At 47.0% G+C, this 21226-nt stretch overlaps 1 protein-coding gene across 5 annotated transcripts in view; it reads right to left on the minus strand.

Annotated features, from left to right (window-relative positions):
* The window catches only part of mio (GATOR complex protein mio), a 121650-nt gene that overhangs the window by 72098 nt on the left and 28326 nt on the right, over nt 1-21226 (minus strand). For all 5 annotated transcript variants that reach the window (XM_045742464.2, XM_045742456.2, XM_069328759.1 and 2 more), the window contains exons 8-10: nt 20272-20468; nt 15206-15390; nt 4335-4480 (exon numbers count right to left, since the gene is read on the minus strand). In XM_045742464.2, coding sequence (XP_045598420.1) covers nt 4335-4480; nt 15206-15390; nt 20272-20468 — 528 coding nt within the window. The remainder of the gene's footprint in view (nt 1-4334; nt 4481-15205; nt 15391-20271; nt 20469-21226) is intronic.

Genomic DNA, 21226 nt, shown 5'->3' on the forward strand with positions numbered 1-21226 from the left:
ACTCTGGATAATTCTTACAACAGCCTAGTTTGTTACACAAATAAATTTTCGCTTCCTGTTTCTTCATTCTGTGTGCTTGTAAATACCGCACTCACGTACTCCCTTGGCTTTAGTACTTGTAGGTTGTATGTAGCCAAGCTTGTAAAGCATAAGGTAGTATTAAAAAGATTATAGGAAAAGATCAATTTGTAAGGTAGTCTTGAATAGATCGCTATGTATGGTCCCACACAGGAAGAGATTCAGCTTGCCTCAACGAGTGTCCGTCAGTCAAAAAGAGATTCAGGTAGCCTCAAAGAGTGTCCGTCAGTCAGGAAGAGATTCAGGTACAGTATTCTTGAAAATATCTATGGAAAACACCACAATGGAAGCCGCTAACACTGTCCATCTATGCTACTTGTATCAGATGCATCATCACTGAATGCAGAAAATGATTCATCTATGTATCATCCAAATAAATTGTAGATAGCATAGGATTGTAATTGTAATATTACAGTAAATTGTAATATGTAATTGTGATTGCATATTGTAAAGGTGACGCTCAGAGCTACAACTGGATACGCTCGCTGTATCGTCTTCATAGGGGCTGTGCATCCAACTTGCATCCAACCTTTGTGTTAGGTCCTTATTGCACCTAGCTTCACCAATATTATGACCCTTATGTTCTTCAAACAATAAGGTTTGAATTTCACCGACAGTGTTATCTTTCAACACCACGTCAGAGAGGTGTTTGGGAGCCAGAGGCGCCTGTGCCACCCATGGTTGCTCACTCGGTACTAACCCAGCCAGCAGCCCTAGGGCATTCTGGGATTTTTTCCAAGATGGATGCTTCTCACTGGAGGTCCTAAGAGTTCATTTCGTACACAACCAACCTAGTACACATTTAGAATGGGTATGGAAAAATCAAAGTAAGTTATCTCGGTTGGTGCAGTTTCCCGCCAACTGAGAATACTCGGTTGGCGCAGTTAAGTGCTTAAAGCTCCAAGAGAAAACAATGGACATTCCACTAACCAGGATGACTTTGGAACCTCGTAATGCAGCTAATAATAAGCAGACGAAGTGAACACAAAAGGACCTGGATCCATAATCGAGGCGTAGACTGGGTCACACAAGAGGTAAGCACCAAGGGGCTTTTCTAGCCTCCACAGGGAAGACACGAGAGGAGGGAAACCTTCGGAAAGATGAGTATGGTGTGCACAAAGGAACATGGAAGTGCACTTTGGAGGGAACAGCGCTTAACTCAAACACACAGGTAATGGAAAAAAAAAATTTCACTGAAACAACAGACCCTTCTCAGAACAAGGTGCTTAAAGGGACAAATGGAGCCCATGAGCTACATTTTGACTCCTGCCACCCCCCCCTCCTCGAACCCTGGGAACCACAACTAAGAGCCTTCAGACAGAGCATTCATCCACGCAGCCCGGGAAGGGAAAGCAAAGTCCAATAGAAAAGCCTCAAAGGAAGAGGCCATCTAGGAGGACCCAGAAGCTTCGGCGGGATAGAGTCGCTCATTGCCTCCGTGCCTGCATCGGAAGGGGCAAAACTCCGGAACTGCCCAAGCCATATCCTGAGCTAAACCCTGCCCCAAGTCCAAAACCCTTAGATTCTATGGAGCTGGAAGCAGGGGAGATGGAGAATAGCGAGACCTGCCCACTGGGAAAGGAAGGGGAAGTTTGGATTGAAACAGTTAATGCGACCAACATCCCCAAATCCTAATCTCTAAACATCAAACGGGGCAGATCTAGAACATCCAACCCAGCACACAACCTGGTCCGCTACAAAACTGAATACCTGCGATGCAAAGTGAACGTTGCTTGATACCTCTGAACTTCCATGGAAAAATTAGTAATTTGGGGCTCATGTGGGGGGTGAGGGTCCCACATGACTTGGGGTCAAAAGTTTCCCCGACCCAGCAAGCAGCATGGCGGAGGTAGAATGTATGAACGTCCCCAGGTGATACAGGTGATGAACACCCCTCAAATTCACACAATTTGAGAGCGGGCTCGGAAGAGGTATCCATAGTACAGTGGTACCTCGGTTAAAGAGTTTAATTCGTTCCTGGAGACAGCTCGTATTCCGAAAACTTGTACAGTATTTCGAAGCTAATTTCCCCATAAGAAATAATGGGAAATGAATTAATCCGTTCCTGACTACCCCAAAAACCCCACTTCAAACTAAATTTTATACCTAATTCATCTAAATAAACCTACAAAACTATGTTCAAGTTATTACTTACCTTGCTGTTGGCATATGGAAAATGGTGAGGAGGTGGGAGGAGAAGAGGTGTTACTGTTTGGAAGGGGAGTCTCCTTCCATTATCACATCAGGCAGTGAGGACTTCACTGGTGTGCACACACTGGCACGTTTTGCCTGCATACCACTAAGACTTGCTTGTCTTACTAAGAATCTGTCTAAAGACACTTGTTTTTCCCTACATTTTAACACTTGTCTGTAGTAAGACATCACATTGTCATTTAAAAGGTCAATGCAACGGCCTGCTACAGCTTTATCTGGGCGAGTTTTTTTAATAAAACTTTGCAATTCTTCCCATACTTCACACATTTTCTTAACACTTTAGCGTTATCACGGCGCTCAAGAGCGTTTCCACTTTTTGTGTTGAGGTCGCACAGCGGACTCGCTCACGAATCATGAGAAAAAATATTTCTATAAACTCTATTTGTTATGCGATCGACTATGGGATAGTTTGAAAGTGTCCGCCCTGAAATATCTGTTTTCTCTAATAGCCGCATAGCCTATTTGGGAGAACGGCATAGCATTGCACCATCGAGGTAAGACCATTGTATTGTTGGCACGACAAGTATAATCGATGTAGTTTTTTATTTGGTGCCGGTCTAACGCATCCTTGTGTGACATTTTATACTTATGTTCTTATAGAACATTCTATTGCAAACACATTGGTACAAAAATGAAATACGTAAATCGAAAATTAATGTCAGGACAGTGAAAAAAGTATACACTTGTCAGTGTTGCCACTCGATCGCCCGAAACGCCGCACTATTTTCTTAGGTTAAACCTTACCACTGGCTTTCTTGGGACCCATGGCGAAATATATAATAACTTTTATGGTCAAATGACCAAAAATCCAACAAAATACTGAAAATCCGGGTGAAGAATTGACGTGGGATAGTCACTGGGTGCGAGGCACTGGTAAACTGAGGGGTGAGAGGCAACGATCGCCGTACCACCATGCGCTAGGTTGGCCTGTACGCGTATCAACAAACTCGCCTTCCGAGGTAACCCTCGCCTTCCGAGGTAACCCTCGCCTTCCGAGACACATTTTCAGAGGAAATCCTGCTCTTACAGTATTTCGAAAAACTCGTATACAGGAACACTCGTATTCCGAGGTACCACTGTACAACCAAGCCCGTAAGGGTTTTCCAGGACCTGCAGGGCAGGAACCCTGCACTAGTGAGGAAGGTGCCCTGTACTACCACAAGTAATGAAGCCTCCTAAAGGGACTGTTTCCCTAACTCCCCAGGGATGGCAATCCTCACCACGCAAGTGTAGTACTTACAGAGTGCACAGGGAAAGAAACCCTGGGAACATGCAACTCCAATACACTAAACTCCTGCAGACCTCCGTGTAAGAAAACAGTTGCAAATGCAAAAACACCAAACGAAAACAGGAAACTGTAGCCAAAGTGACGTTGACTACCATGCACAGACATCAGTATAAAACTGACCAAGGTCAGTTCCCCCCCCCCCCCAGGTGTGGGGCAAGTGGGGGACAAACTAAAGTGAGGCTAATTTCTCAACTTTTTGTTTAATTGTTTATATTGTTAGAGGAGTTCTTTTTGCAATTTTGGGGCTACAGTCTCATTTTAACCATGTATTAGTTTGCTTTGATTTGCCTACCTTTCTTGGTGCCTTTCCTTAGTTGGTGGCAAAGATGATAAACTTTATATATAAAGTGTTCATAGGCCATTGCTTCCTTCACCTCTCTGAGGGGGCCAGGTTCTGGCTCGTGGTCCGTGGTAGGACCACGAGGTAGAACTCTGCAACTGATGACATCTAGTAACATTGCACTTAATCAGTGTGTGACAGCAGGGAGCTGACAAGGCTCCCCACAGAAATACTATAATGACTATGATAGTATTTCATAGTCCTCCAGGACTATGAATAGAAACAAGTTTTAAAGATTAAAAAATTACATGTAGATAATAAAGGAGTTCTTATTAATAAGTAAGGAATAAGGAGGGAACAAAGATGAAGCATAAATGGGATTGAAAGACAGTTTACAAAAGCTGTGCTAATTGGCAAGTCTAATGATGCATGTGATATATTGCACAATTTGAATAACATACATTATAGACCTACCAAACACCTTGATATTTGTAAGGCATTCCTCCAGGTAATTTGAAATTGCCAGCCAAGACTAAACTTCTGGCTGCATCCAACCATGTCCACAAGTTTCGAAGGGACATGTCATCTGTAACGTCTCCATTAGTAGCTAAGTTATCCACCTTAAAATGGAATGTAAAGTGTTTAGTGATAAATGTAAAAAACCAGCGTTGAATGTAATGAAACAACATTTTCTGGATGAGACCCGGAGGCTCCCTGGAGCTATCCAGGTTGATATGATAATGTCAGACTTTGGCATCAGTCATGTGTATGGAGTTCTTTGGGCCTACTGGGGACCATGGCCAGAACCTGTCCCCCCTCAGAGAGGCAAGGGAAGCAATGTCCAATAGAAGCCCCCATGTGATTGGAAGCATTCTATGTCTGCCATCGACTGGGTCAGGCACCCAGAAAGGTAAGCATCCCAAAACAAACCCCTATTCTGGTGAAAATATTGCTATCAAAAGCCAAACAAATGGATAAAACTCCACAAACAAAAACGAGCAAACTAGTATGACATCACCCGTTGCCGCACCGTTGTCTGCGCAGCTCCCCCCTCCCCGGGAGGGGGAAGGAGGAGCCCCAGACCTACCGCGCTGGCGATCCACACCCCAGTTCTGAGGCTGAATGTCAAAACACCGACCGGAGGGAGGGAGAGATGCCGGGGAGCCTCCGGGTCTCACCCAGAAAATGGCGTTTCATTACATTCAACGCTGGTTTTCTGGGGGAAACCCCTACAGCTCCCTGGAGCTAACTACCCACACAGGAAAATAAGAGGGACTTACCCCGGGAGGCGGTTGCTGCTCACTCCTCAACCCGAAGTCAAGACAACTGGCTACAGCTACCGACCCAAAGCGACACAGGCCCGACTGGACCCAGGGACATTAACAAGGTAACGAGCAGCCAGGACCCTGCTCAACCGCCAAAATCTCCACGCCCGAATGTCAGTCTAAGACATATTGCCAAAGACGGCGGCAAGAGCCGCAAACTTGCGAACATTATGAGCACGGAGATAGACCACTGGCTGGCTAGCCTTAATAACCCTACAGACGACCTGGGAGACCCGCACCCACGAACAGGGAAGGGAAACCGGATCAACCCAAAGCGCATCCATGGACACAGAAGCCATGGTGCGCAAATAACGGCAGAGAGCTGCAACTGGACACAAAACATGATGCACCCCCGGCCTAACCAATCAAGCATCAACAACCCAGGGACCACTCCGGAAAGCAGCAGTCTCATTCTTCACCAGAAAAGAAAGAGAAGGCTGCAGACGAACAAACAGATTGCCCCGACTGAAAGAGCAGAAACCCCTGCGCTGGAGGAGAGCATGAAGTTCACCAATCCGATCCCCAGAGGCTAATGCCAACAGGAAAAGAGCCTTCGAAAAACAATCCGGAACCGAAAGGATCACACCAAACCGAGGAGAAGATAGATAAGAGAGCACTCTGTCCAAAGACCAGGATGGCTCAGGCGGCACATGAGCAGGCCGGAGGTGAGACAACGCCCGAGACAACTTGCGAAACAGCGCAGACAAAACATTCATACCGAAAGCAAGCTGAAACTGCTCCGCCAGCATCGCGTGATACGAGGCGACAGTGTTAGGCATAAGGAGACGATCCTGGAACAACCATGAGAGAAAGGACACCAGCACCCTAACCGAAAGCGAAGTACAACGATGAAGACGCAAGAAGAACTGGAAGAACCGCCAGGACCTCATACTGCTGCCGAGACAAAGCCTACAGGTGGGACACTAACAAGAAAGCCACCTGATCACCAAAGAGATCATGATAAACTCGAGTCAAAAATACCATACGCGAAGACTTGGAGAAGATCGAACCAGCCACGTGATGCACCGGTCTGACATGCTGGAAGAGGCAGAGCCGCAGGAAAACCTCCGGGTTCGAACACCGAGCAAGCAGCGCCTGAAGCCACAGCTGGGCCGGCCACCAAGGGGCCAAGGGGACAAGTCTCCCCTGGTAAGTCTCCAAGCGAGTCAGGACGCGGAGCAACAGCGGAACCGGGGGGAAAGAGGTAAAGGAACCCCCATCTCAACCAGTCCTGCCGGAAGGCATCAACCCCGACGGCCTCGCAGTCGGGGAAGGGCACTACATATTGGGGAAGGCGCCGCGAAGAGGTCCACCTCAGGGCGTCCGAACGTCTGGCAAAGCCAACGGAAGGAGGTTATCTTGAGGTGCTTCCGGGGCTTAGCGTCCCCGCGGCCCGGTCGTCGACCAGGCCTCCTGGTTGCTGGACTGATCAACCAGGCTGTTGGACGCGGCTGCTCGCAGCCTGACGTATGAGTCACAGCCTGGTTGATCAGGTATTCTTTGGAGGTGTTTGTCAAGTTCTCTCTTGAACACTGTGAGGGGTCTGCCAGTTATGCCCCTTATGTGTAGTGGAAGCGTGTTGAACAGTCTCGAGCCTCTGATGTTGATAGAGTTCTCTCTCAGAGTACCTGTTGCACCTCTGCTTTTCAACGGGGGTATTCTGCACATCCTGCCATGCCTTCTGGTCTCATGTGATGTTATTTCTGTGTGCAGGTTAGGGACCAGCCTCTCAATTCTTTTCCACGTATAGATTATTATGTATCTCTCCCGCTTGCGCTCAAGGGAATACAGATTTAGACTCTTTAGTCGGTCCCAGTAGTTTAGATGTTTTACTGAGTGGATTCTAGCAGTAAAGGATCTCTGCACACTCTCCAGGTCAGCAATTTCTCCAGTTTTGAAAGGGGATGTCATTGTGCAGTAGTACTCCACTCTAGAGAGCACAAACGTTTTGAAAAGTATCATCATCGGTACAGCATCTCTAGTGTGAAAAGTTCTTGTTATCCAACCTGTCATTTTTCTTGCAGTTGTGACGGCTACTTTATTGTGTTCTTTAAAGGTAAGGTCTTCCGACATGAGTACACCCAGAGCCTTTACATTGCCTTTTCGTTCTATGTTATGGTTTGCCTGAATTTTGTACGTGGTTTCTGTTTTTATATTTTCATTTTTTCTGTAGCGTATGAGCTGGAACTTATCTTCGTTAAACACCATATTATTTTCTGTAGCCCATAGAAAGACCTGATCTACATCTGATTGGAGGTTTGCCATGTCCTCTACGTTGCCTACTCTCATGAAGATTCTAGTGTCATCTACAAAAGATGATACAGCGCTATAGGTTGTGTTCTTGTCTATGTCCGATATGAGGATGAGAAAAAGTACTGGAGCAAGCACAGTACCCTGGGGGACTGAGCTTTTCATGGTTGATAGGCTGGATTTTATTTTGTTGACTATTACCCATTGGGTTCTGTTAGTCAGGAAATTGTAGAGCCATCTGCCTATTTTTCCGGTAATTCCTTTTGAACGTATTTTATGTGCAATAACACCATGGTCACATTTATCAAAGACTTTTGCAAAATCTGTGTAAATTACATCAGCGTTTTGTTTGTCTTCCATAGCATCTAATGCCATACCATAGTGGTCCAGCAACTGCGACAGGCAAGAACGCCCTGTTCTGAAACCATGTTTTCCGGGGTTATGGAGATGCTGTGATTCCATGTATTTTGTGATCTTACTTCTTAGCACTCTCTCAAAAATTTTTATGATGCGCGATGTTAGTGCTATCGGTTTGTAATTTTTTGCCTCTGCTTTATTTCCTCCTTTATGGAGTGGTGCTATCTCTGCTGTTTTTAGTATGTCAGGGATAATGCCAGTATCTAGGCTTTGTCTCCACAGAATGTGAAGGGCCTGCGGTAGTGGTTTTTTACAGTTCTTGATGAATATGGAGTTCCAAGAATCCGGGCCTAGTACAGAGTGCATAGGCATACTGTTTATGGCTTCTTCAAAATCCAGTGGGGAGGTTATCTTAAGGTTATCTTGAGATGATTTCGGGGCTTTTTAGTGTCCCGCGGCCCGGTCCTCGACCAGGCCTCCACCCCCAGGAAGCAGCCCGTGACAACTGACTAACACCCAGGTACCTATTTTACTGCTAGGTAACAGGGGCATAGGGTGAAAGAAACTCTGCCCAGTGATTCTCGCCAGCGCCTGGGATCGAACCCAGGACCACAGGATCACAAGTCCAGCGTGCTGTCCGCTCGGCCGACCGGCTCGTCACCCTATCCCCCGGCGACCGGGGGATAGGGTGACGTCTGATATATGATTTGATGTTGGTATCATATCCATGAAAAATTCATTTGGGTTATGAATCTTTAGTGTGTTTAGTGGCTCGCTGAAAACAGAGTCGTACTGCTTCCTCAGTAACTCGCTCATTTCTTTGTTGTCATCTGTGAAAGTTCCATCTCCCTTTCGCAGGGGCCCGATACTAGATGTGGTTTTTTATCTTGATTTTGCATCTTGATTTTGGAGTCGGCGTCGTCTGTCCATTCCGTGGAGAGGGGAACGAAACGAGACAGGCCATCGGCCAAGATGTTGGATACTCCCCGCACGTGAACTGCCAGGAGAGCCAAACCCCGAGAACTCAGCAGATGAGTCACCCGAAGCGACCAGCGCCAAAGAGCCAAGGACTGCATCGAACCCCCCTGGTTCAGACAATGAACCACCGGGGAGAAGTCCGAATGGAGCCGGATCGTCAACCCACGGGCGACCTGAAGCCTCCGAAGAGCAAACCACACCGCCGCGAATTCCCGCACAGTGCTGTGGACTCGACGGAAAGACGGACCGCACAGTCCTTGGCCAGCCTGGTGAGCACTGGTTACAAAGCCCCAGCCGAAAGACGACGCGTTTGTGAATACATCGAGCAAGGGCTCGGATAGGCGTCAAGGCACTGAACCCTGAAAAACCAGAAGAGGAAGCCGGCGATGCAGCAACCGACGCAAGGCCCTCAGGGTACGAACCCAGCGATTGCGAAAGAGGCGGAAGGGACGTCCCCGAAGGAACCAGAACAACCGACGAAGTCAAACCCAACCCGGCGGGTAGACCAGCATTGCAAAGTTCAGGTTCCGCTGGGTGACCCGGGAGACCCCCAGAAACAGGCGCATGCAGGACCGCAGCCTCAGGAGAGACTCCGGAGGAAGGGACAAGGAAGTGGTCCGAGAGTCCCACACAAGGCCCAGTCATGTCCTAACCTGGGAGGGAACCAGATGGGACTTCCTCCAGTTCACCAAGAACCCGAACCCGGTGAGCTGAGAAAGAACCAAAACCCTGGCCAGCAGACAAGAGGACCAGCTGGGAGCCCAAACCAGCCAGTCGTCGAGGTAGGCCAACACCCGAACACCTAACAGAAGAAGACGGACCACCACAACCCGTGTAAGGTGTGTGAATAGGCAAGGTGCCAGGTTCAACCCGAATGGGAGACGACGAAAACGGTAACCTTGACGCCCCACAACAAAACTGAGCCAGTCTCTGAACCCCGGATGAATTGGGACATGCCAATAAGCGTCCCGGAGGTCCGGGGACACCACCCAAGCACCTGGTTCCAACAGGAGCTGAACCTGGGACAGCATAGTCATCCGAAAGGAGGGGCAATGATCCCAGGGGTTCACACAGGACAAGTCCAGGATGAACCACAGGTCCGCGCAGTCCCGTTTCGGGACCGGAAACAGACGGGAAACCCATCTGAGGGACGTTGTCGCTTCGACCACGCCCAAGCAAACCCACTCCAAGATGACCTGACAGAATGCAGGGAAAGAGGCCTGCCCCGCCAGCCCCAAACCTCCTGAAGGGAGGGGGGCCACCCAACGCCACCGGAGGCCGCACGAAACGACCCGAAATGCTCACGAATCGTGGGACCAGGCGTGAACGAACAGAGCAAGCCTCCCCCCCCCATCGCCCCGTCAATGGGCCGAACAGCGAAAGGGCCAGCGCCCCTTTACGAGAACCTCGCACAGAGCGAACACAGCGCCGACCAGACAAAGGCGGGGTCTGAAAGAGGAGCCGAACCCGAACCAGACACCAGTGGCCTACCACGCTGAGAGGAACCCCGAGCCTTGGCACGACCCTTTTGGGAAGGCCCACCATGGGAGCCCCGGAGAACCAGCAAGTCCGACATAGGATGGTAAGAAGCCGAAGCAGTCTGAATATACAGCGGAAGCCTCAAACAGGAGAAGACAAAAGGGCGAAGACATCCTAAGAGCCAAGGCCCAAGCGGATTCCACAGAAGCAGCGAGCACTGCCTGCTGACACGCAAGCTGGGAAGCATAAAACAACGCAACCGCATCCAGCAAGATCGGCGCGAAAAACTTCTGCAAGGCAGCCGATGAGCGAGCCGTCAAGGCCAAGGCGCCAGAACCAGGAACAGCCCCAAACACCCCCACATCCTCCGTGAGCCAGTCCGAAGACAGCTCAAGGAGGGAAAAGAAACGCAAGGCTGAAGCCAAAAGGCCCCGTGCACGCAAGTCCTCAGCCACCTGCGCCGCCGACAGGGAGGGAACCTGCACATGGAGCGGAACGACACCAACATCCTGGAGAAGGGCAGGAGCAAACAAGTACTCATTGAGGTGCTCTAGGTCGGCCCCTGGGGAAAACCTGCAGCACTGTCGAAGCCTCCCGCCACTCAAGCTTGTAGGAACGGAAGAAGGAGTGCCCGGCCTCCAAGGTAAAGACAGGACTGTCAGTCAGCCAGGACGACTCCGGAACCTTGTAACGGAGCCAGAAAGGGAACGAAGTCCCGAACCTGAAAGCTGAGGGATCCATTGCCGAGGCATAATCCGGGTCACGCAGGAGGTTTGCCGCAAGGGCCGCCCGCACCGCAGTAGGTTGGATGCGATAAGCCGAAAACCTCCGGAAAGACGGAACCGAAGCACCCGAGGGAACACGGAACCGAACCAGGGAAGGGGCAGACACCAAGTCCAACTCGTACGCAGAGGGGGGGGGGGGGGGGGGGGGGAAGAAAACACCACCCCTTGTAACAGTAAGCCCTGCTCAGAGGGCAGAAAAAATAAAGCGGGGTCCAGCGAGGCCCAAGGTCTCCAAGTCAGCCCCTCCCCAGCCCCAAGGTCCTCCTCTGCAGGACCCCGGGCCGAGTCCTCCCCGCAAGCACCGACCCCACTAGACAAGGCCGGCGCAGCCGTAGAAGATGGACAGAAGGGGGCCCACTGTCAGACACAGAGGCTTCGGCCGGGGGACTAGACTCAAATGCCTCCGTCGCCACACCGGAAGGGGCATCCCCCAAGGCTGCCCCGACTCCGAAACCTTCAGACGTTTCGGGGCCGGAAGCAGGGAAAAGGGACCAGAACGAACAACAGGAGGGGAAGGACAAGGAGGTGCAGACTAAACCAGGGTCGAGGCAACCCCCACCCCCAAGTCCGGGTTCTTCTAAGCAAAACGGAACAGCCGCGGGGCATCCGGGTGAGCAACCAACTGAGCACGTTGCAACAAATGAAACCTGGAATGCAACGCCTGCGCAGCCTGTACCCGAAGATGATCATCCGCAGATTGGGTAAATTTTGTCACCAGCAAGCAGCAAAACTCACAGGACTCAGGGTCGAAAGTGTCACCGACCCAACAGGCAGCACGACGGAGGCAAAAACCATGAGGGTCGCCCTGAGACAAGGGGACTGAACAACCCTCAAACTCGCATGGAGCGAGGAGGGGACTCCGGGGTCGCATCCATCGGACCCACGCGTTCCCTAGGGGATTCCCAGGGTCCTGAGCATTTACTATAAGAGGACTCGCACTCATGTAAACCCAGGCAGGGTACTGCTAACCGGCGCCCAAAACTACCAAACAAACTGTCTACAGCTGAACCTCAGGGACGTGTACGCTCATGGGGACTTAGCAGGGGGGCACCACCATGTATCAGGATGAGGCCAAACACCAGTGGCAAGTAGGGCAGAACCCCCTAACAAGGCAAAAAGAAAAAGAAAAACAAAACCCCGCAAGAGGACAACGTACCCCAAGGAACAGAGCCGGCCGCTGTGATTGGTGACAACAAGCTGCACAGCACCCTGCGCCCCTTACCAGTGCAAAACTGCCTCCTACCCTAAGGTAAACTAGGGAAACAAAACACCCAAGTACCCAAAGGGTGGCCAAAAAACCGAGTAGTTAAATGGACCCATAAAGGCAGAAACCAAGCAACCTGTGGAAGGTAACCCCAAGCTCCAAGAGCAGTACTTACAGGGCACCTAGGGAAGGGAACCCTAGGTGCATGCAGCCCGAGTACTGAAGAGTAACTCCTGGCTTTCGCACCCCTGGATAACAGCCACCACACACAAGGCACAGCGCCATAAAAGTCTGGAGCCAGAGCACACAACTGCTGCCTATAGCATCAGCCTCAAGAACTGGGGTGTGGATTGCCGGCTCAGTAGGTCTGAGGCTCCTCCTTCCCCCTCCCGGGGAGGGGGAAGCTGTGCAGACGGCGGCGCGGCAACTTCATACTAGTTCGCTCGTTTTTGTTTGGGGAGTTCTGTCCACTTGTTCGGCTTTTGGTAGCAATATTTTCACCAGGATAGGGGGGTTTGTTTTGGGATGCTTACCTTTCTGGGTGCCTGACCCGGTCGATGGCAGACATAGAAACCAACCACTTCCAACCACATGGGGGACTTCTATAGGCCATTGTTCCCCTTGCCTCTCTGAGGGGGATAGGTTCTGGCCATGGTCCCAGGTAGGCCCCAAAGAACTCCATACACATGACAGATGCCAAAGTCTGACATTAGCCTCTCAGCCTGGATAGCTCTGGGGAGCTGTAGGGGCTCACCCCAGAAAATCAATAAAATATATTTCAATATGATAAAATTACAACATTAATAATAGACTGAACAGAAACCTCAATAAAGCTCAAGAACCTTTTCAAGATTCCAAGACGGCAGCTTGAAGATGAGCACTTTAGAGTGGGGGGGGGGGAGTAAATAATGATACTTTAGGGGGGGTATTAAATGTAAGCGCAATGTTTTATTTTTCAAAACAAGGGATCAGTGGCACTATGAAAACCATTTATGTAAAATTATTCATGTCTGCCACCACCAAGGGAAGGCACAAATAAAGTCAGCAAAAAGGAGGCAACATGGGGGCTTCCTCCAGAAAAGTGAAAATATTGACGAATTTATAGATGAAGATACAGGGAGAGGGGGGGGGGGGGGGAACATGTAGTTGCCCCCTCCCCCAATAAAAAAAAAAGTGTTGAATGTAATGAAACGCCATTTTCTGGGTGAGGCTCGGAGGCTCCCTGGAGCTATTCAGCTATCCAGGCTGATATGTATATCATTAGACTTTGAAAGTTAATGGTAAACTTTGGCATCAGTGTGGATAGAGTTTTAGGCCTACCAGGGACCATGAGCCAGGACCTAGCCCCCTCAGAGAGGAACGAGGAGCAATGGCCTATAGAAATGCACATGTGATTTGGAGCATTCTATATCTGCCATCAACCGGGCCAGGCACCCAGAAAGGCAAGCGCCTCAAAACAACCCTCTATTCTGGTTAAAACGACGAAAATAAACAAATGAGTGGACAGAACTCCCCAAATGAAAACGAGCATGATGTTACATGAGCTGCGTCGCATGTCTGTGCAGCTCCCCCAGGAGGAAAGGGGAACCCCCAGACCCACCGCACCGGTGATCCAACCACCAGTTCGAGGCCAGATCTCAAAACACGCGAAAAACTACAGATCGGGTGGAAGGGGAGGGGGAGGGAGTAGCCGGGGAGCCTCCGGGTTTCACCCAGAAAATGGCGTTTCATTACATTCAACGCTGGTTTTCTGGGGTGAGCCCCTTCGGCTCCTCAGAGCTACATCACCAGAGAAAAAACTAGAGGGACTTACCCGGGAGGCGATCGATGCTCGTCTCGACTTCGAGTTGACGTGCGACAGGCTGCAACCACCGACCCAAAGCAACACAGGCCCCCACTAGGTGCAGGAACATTTACGAGGTAGCATGCAGCCAGGACCATGTTCGACCACCAAGAACCCCATGCCCGAATGTCAACCCAAGACATGTTACCGAAGGCGGCAGCAAGCGCAGCAAACTTACGAGCGTCATGGGCACGGGGATAGACCGCAGGCTGGCTGGACCGAATAACCCCGCAGACAACCTAGATCCCAAGGTGACGTGTGGAAGAGAACCCCTAAGCCCCTAGAGGGTAGTACTTACAGGGCACTCAGGAAAGGGAACCCTAAGCACATGCAGCCCGAGTGCCTGTGAATATTACTCCCAGCTCGCATGCCATCGTAAGAGCAGTACTGAATGCAAGACACAGCACAACAAGAGGATCTGGAGCTGGAGCCACCTGACCGAGCCACAATCACATCAGCTAAGAACTGGTGGTTGGATCGCTGGCGCGGTGGGTCTGGGGCTCCTCCTTCCCCCTCTTGGGTAGGGGGGAGCTGCGAAGACTTGCAGCACGGCTTGTGTACCATCATGCTTGTTTTCATTTGGGGAGTTCTGTCTACTCGTTTGTTTATTTTCGTCGTTTTAACTAGAATAGGGGTTTGTTTTGAGGCGCTTGCCTTTCTGGGTGCCTGGCCCAGTCGATGGTAGACACAGAATGCTCCAAATTACATGTGCATTTCTATAGGTCATTGCTCCTCGTGCCTCTCTGAGGGGGCCAGGTTCTGGCTTGTGGTCCCCAGTAGGCCTAGAACTCCATCCACACTGACTGATGCCAAAGTCTAATGATATACATATCAGCCTGGATAGCTCCGGGAAGCCTCCGGGTCTCACCCAGAAACTCTCATTTTGTTACATTTAAGACTTTTTTTATTGGGGGAGGGGCAATTACATGTCCCATTCAGAAAATAGAATAGGTACTGAAACAAATAAAAAGAAAAAAAAATTGAAATAAATGGAATGATCTTTACAGAGGAAGACAAAAGAAAAGTGACAGGCTCAGTATCAGGATATTAGCACATGTGTGCTTGTGACTGTTGTGTTAATTGGAAAATGCTGCATCATGTATAAACTACGATTGTATCCTTACATGTAAGCCATATTTCTTTTGCGCCCGTGTCATAATGGCAGTCGAGATGTCATCGAAGTGGGAATACACAGGGTCCTGGCAGTCTATTTGATGCAAAGTCTTCTTGCCATGAGTCCACATCAGGGCACTTGTTGCAGACCAATTGAGGGTAATTCTTTCATGGACATTGTAGTCAACAAGTTTACCTGAAAAATTGATGTCAATCTGAGTTTACTCAACCCATCCTCAGACTAAGACCATTCCATCCAGCAGTTGACCCCAAGGATGCATTCGTCAATTTTTAACAAGCTGTTCACTCAAAATAGGAATTTTCTCATATATAAATTAATATTGTTATATCTTAGCATATTGTGCATATTTAGGCATAGGCTAGGTTAGGTGTTTAGGGTCTGTTGGTGATTATTTGTAGCAGCTGGGTGAAGCACTTACAGTCCTGTGGTTCGAACAAAGGTCATCAGCTGAGCACTTGATCCGGAAGTGTTTTGATGTCATCAGTTGAGAGTTGTGTGTAAACTGTTTTTCATTCATAAACGGGGCTTTGGCGGGTGCATGGAATGGACTTTGGCCTTTGTTTATGAGGATGGGCTGGTTTACTTTGTTGAGAACCTAGTAATTTATTTACCACATAAGGGGTCTGAATTTAAATCATGAGTACAAGAATTACAGACACATTAATCCTACAAGTATAGCTGGCAAAATGTGTGGTTTATACTGATTGGAAGAATGCAGAAGATAACCAAGAACTTTATCAGTGATGAAGGCAGATTCCATGATAGGAGAGGTTCTGTGGATTAAATACTGTACTGGCACCGAGACAGCCAGTGGAGAAGGTATGCGAGAACATTATTAATTTGCATATGATATTTAGCAATCTGGAAAAAGCAAATAACAGAGCTTATGTAATTGGACTCTAGAGTGAGAGACTGAATAGTTAAGTTAAATACTGATGAATTTTTAACTAATTACTTCTGAGTTAAAGTCATATTTAGTTACTGGTTTGAAGCTAATATAATGTTTGCCAATGTTGTGTGATATCCCATTGCTTGCTAAATATATATAGCAGGCATCAAACCTATTCATATACTTGCAGACAATGAGTCACAATAACATGGCTGAAGATATAATGACCAAACCACACACCAGAAGATGAAGAGATGATGACGTTATGGGCCATCCTGGACCATTATTAAGTCAATTATGATGGAAGTGAGGGAGGCATGAGCAATAAATAAGGTAAGAGAGAGGTGAGGAGCAAGTAAGAGAAGAACGTAATTCCTAGACGAAGGTAAGAGTAAGATAAAAGGTAAGAATAGGATGAAAGGCACAAATGGGAAGAGTGGAATAATGGGATGAAGTAAGAATAAGATAAGTAAGAATAAAAGGAGGGTAAGAAAAGGAAAATGGGGTAGGCTTATGTCAGGTCATATTTGTTAGGAAGGCCAGAGTATTTGAGTATGTACTGTGAAAGAATCAACAGCAACAAAGCCAAGACTAAGATTCATGATGGTTATGCTGTGTATCAGAGCCAATTCAATGAGACGGTGTGTGTGAAAAGTAGAAGCAGGAATGATTAAATTTAGAAGAAGACCAATCAATAGGATGATTAAGAGTCCCTAACATGACAGAAGAGAGCATTGTTTGTGTCTGCAGACTTAACACTTCTTTTTTGTTCCTTAAGTCTGTCATTTACTGTACAGCCAGTTTTCCCAAAGTATTGGAGAGGACAAGACAAACAGGAAATAGAGTACACACCAGCAGTATTAGAAGCAATAGCAGTAGTGTTAGTTTGTCAAAAGGCGAGCTTTATGTCAAGAGGATGAAGAGTATTAGTGAGATTTTGAGTGCCCATATTGAGATAATACGAGATATTCATGGCCGTGCCACCTCTTGGGTGGCTTAATCTTCATCAATCGATCAATCTCACTCCCGACACAACTGACTTGATAATGGTTTAGAACAGACCGAAATGTTGGCGTCTTTTCATTGTCTGGGGCCAGATTTACGTAGCAGTTACGCAAGTACTGTACTTACGAACGTATACACCTTTCCTCAATCGTTGACGGCTTTGGTTACATTTATTAAGCAGTTTACAGGCATGAAAACTTCCCAATCAACTGTTGTTATTGTTATAAACAGCCTCCTGGTGCTTCAGATCTCATTAACTTTAATAATTGTAAACAAACCTGCCAAAAATTGAGAAAAGATGTACAGGTTCGTAAGTACTTGCGTAACTGCTTCGTGAATCTGGCCCCTGGTGTGTGGTTTGGTCATCATATTCAAACACTTTTTACAATGTAACAAAGTTAAACATTTAATATTTGTTGCATAATTAAGGTAAAGTGATAATCAACTATTAGACTATAGTGTCATTATAGAATTAAATATACATTACTCTACAACTACTTCAGACTTTTCTGAAGACACAATTCATAGATGTGTTTTTCCCGAGCAAAAAGCATTTTTGTAGCTTATCCTTTGACTGTGATAACATGGGGAAGGTGCTTTTACATGGCAAACATGTTGCCCATGAACAATGTTACAAATTTACTTATCACTTTTTTAGAAAAATAAATTACTCTGATGGCACATTCATGCTTCATTCAATACTGATAAGCTTAAATAAATTTAATCAAATAAATGAAAAAATATTGAATGTACCTAGAGTAAAGAAAAAACAGTGGTACTTCGGAATACGAGTGTCCCTGAATACGAGTTTTTCGGAATACGAGCAGGATTTGCTCGGAAAATGTGCCTCGGAAGGCTAGGGTTACCTCGGAACACGAGTTTGTTGATACGCGTACAGGCCGACCTAGCGCGTGGTGGTATGGCGATCGTCACCCCTCCGCCCCTCAGTTTACCAGTGCCTCGCGCCCAGTGACTATCCCACGTCAATTCTTCACCCGGATTTTCAGCGTTTTGTTGGATTTTTGGTCATTTGACCATAAAAGTTGTCATTATATATCTCACCATGGGTCCCAAGAAAGCCAGTGGTAAAGATCAAGGCAAGAAAGCTCATGTGAGGATGACAATAGAGGAAAAACAAGAGATCATTCGGAAGCATGAAAATGGTACACGTGTTGTTGAACTTTGTAGGCAGTACAACAAAGCCACGTCAATGATATGCACTATACTTAGCAAGAAAAAGGACATTACGAGTGCTAAAGTGGCAAAAGGCGTAAGAACAATGACGAAACAAAGACCACAAATACTTGAAGAAGTGGAAAAGTTGTTATTAATTTGGATACACGACAAGGAGTTAAAGGGTGATAGTGTTTCGGAGGCCATCATTTGTGAGAAAGTCAGGGTATTGCACGAAGACCTTGTAAAGAAAACTCCTGGAACGAGTGATGCAGATACGAAAGAGTTTAAGGCAAGCAGGGGATGATTTCAAAAATTTAGAAAAAGAAGTGGTATTCATAGTGTTGTGAGGCATGGGGAGGCAGCCAGCTCAGACAAACCAGCCGCTGAACGATTTATTGAAGAATTTAAAGAGTTTGCAGAGGCTGAGGGATACCTACCGCAACAAGTGTTTAATTGTGATGAATCAGGACTGTTCTGGAAAAGATTGCCTAAGAGGACATACATTACCAAGGAGGAAAAATCCTTGCCCGGACACAAGCCTATGAAAGATAGGTTTACGCGTGTGCTGTGTTCAAATGCGAGTGGCGATTTGAAAATTAAACCCTTGCTAGTGTATCATTCTGAAAATCCAAGGGTTTTCAAACAGTATAAAGTGCAGAAAACCCAAATGTGTGTGATGTGGAAGGCTAATAAAAGGGCATGGGTGACTAGGATTTTTTTTTTCGGAGTGGGTGAATGAAGTAGTGTGCCCTGACAGAAAAATATCTGCAGGAGAAACATTTGCCACTCAAGGCCCTGCTTCTCCTCGACAATGCTCCTGCTCATCCTCCAGGATTGGAAGATGAATTGATGCATAGATACAGTAAATTTCTCACAATAAAGTTCCTTCCTCCTAACACCACTCCTCTAATTCAGCCTATGGACCAGAAAATCATAGCGAATTTTAAGAAACTGTATGAAAGGGCACTTTTCCGGAAATGTTTTGAAGTGACTGAAGCCACAAACCTCACTCTCAAAGAGTTCTGGAAAAACCATTTTAACATTTGTAGTTCTTTAAAACTCGTTGACAAAGCCTGGCAAGAAGTGACTCAGAGAACCCTGATTTATGTCTGGAGAAAATTGTGGCCTGAATGTGTGACAGAACTAGACTTTGAGGGGTTTGAGCCTGTAAATGATGCGCCTATTGTTGAGGAAATTGTTACTCTGGGTCGACAAATGGGCTTGGAAGTGGATGATGATGATGTGGAGGAGTTGGTGGAAAAACACAACGAAGAACTGACCAACGAAGAACTCCAAGCCCTTCAAAAGGAACAGCAAGACGACCCAGCTGATGATGTTTCTCCAGTGGAAGAGGATGAGGCAGTAGCGAATGTCCCTTCTGCAGAAATTAAGAAGGTGTGTCAGACGTGGGAAGAGATGCAAACTTTTATTGAAAAGACTCGCCCAGAGAAAGTTGTAGTAGGCCATTCCTTTAATATTTTCAATGACAATGTGATGCTGTACTACAGAGACAGCTTGCGAAGAAGGGAAAAACAAGCTTCCATGGACAGATTTGTTGTGAGAAAATCGAGCAGTAAGCCACAACCAGGACCTAGTGGTATGCAGGCAAAACGTGCCAGGGAGTGCACACCAGAAAGGTCCTCACTGCCTGATGTTATAATGGAAGGGGATTCCCCTTCCAAACAGTAAGACCTCTCCTCCTCACCATCTTCCATACGCCTACAGCATTCATCAACAAGGGTAAGTAATAACTTGAACATAGTTTTGTAGGTTTATTTAGATGAATTAGGTATAAAATTTAGTTTGAAGCGAGTTTTTTGGGGTAGTCTGGAACGGATTAATTCATTCCCATTATTTCTTATGGGGAAATTAGCTTCGGATTACGAGTTTTCGGAATACGAGCCGTCTCCAGGAACGGATTAAACTCTTAAACCGAGGTACCACTGTACAGTATTGTGCAGCAGTGTAAATTATCAACAATTTACCTGTATATGATGCAGTAATAATCCGATTCTCATGTGTGGGGTGCCATGAGAAAGCAGATATATATGTACTTGAATCGGTGTTGATTGAACGAGTAATTACTGCTGGTTCTTGATCCTCTCCACCATGAGTATAGTGAAGAATGTCATATATTCGTACAGAAGAACTGTCTCGACACAGTGACGCTAACAAACCAACTCTGAAATAAGCACAAGAACTTGAATTAAAATTTATTCTAATACAACTATAAATTAAGGTATAATTTGTAAATAGCTGACGTCTGCAATAAAAGACGTCCACTGGGGAATGATTATATATGAATCTGAAAGAAACGGTGTACTGTACAAGTATTTCGTGTGTTTAAAGTTACTTTAAATTTAAATAAAATTTTGATATGGGGTTTTGAAGTGAAGGCTGCACTTCAGAGTGCAGCCTAGAATCAAGGAACAGTGCAAGCATTTATTCATGAAATATGTTGAAAACTCTCCCTGCAGCTTATAAATGTGGGTGGCTTATATTTATGATAATGTCATACTCTGTTAATTTAGCCAGTGATTGGCTGCCCCTTTTGAAATGTTGCAAAATGCTTAAATATTTAAGGTTCCAGATTGGGCTTGAAATGTGAATGATTGAAGAACTTGGACCAAATCACACAAGTTGTTTAACAGACTGGTAAAGCTTGAATGATTAATGTATTTAACCCTTTAACTGTACAGGCTATTTCAATGCATTGTCTGTCATATGCAAAAGAAAATTTTTCAGTAAAAAGAGGGGGAGGGGGGGGAGGGTTGAGCAGACAACGGCCTGGCAACGTGATGACATCATGCTCGTTTGCAAATTTTCATTTGGGGAGTTTTGTCTACTCGTTCGGCTTTTGGTAGCAATATTTTCACCAGAATAGGGGTTTGTTTTGGGATGCTTACCTTTCTGGGTGACCCGGTTAATGGCAGACATAGA

Source organism: Procambarus clarkii, chromosome 22, assembly GCF_040958095.1.
Source record: "Procambarus clarkii isolate CNS0578487 chromosome 22, FALCON_Pclarkii_2.0, whole genome shotgun sequence".
Taxonomy (NCBI): domain Eukaryota; kingdom Metazoa; phylum Arthropoda; class Malacostraca; order Decapoda; family Cambaridae; genus Procambarus; species Procambarus clarkii.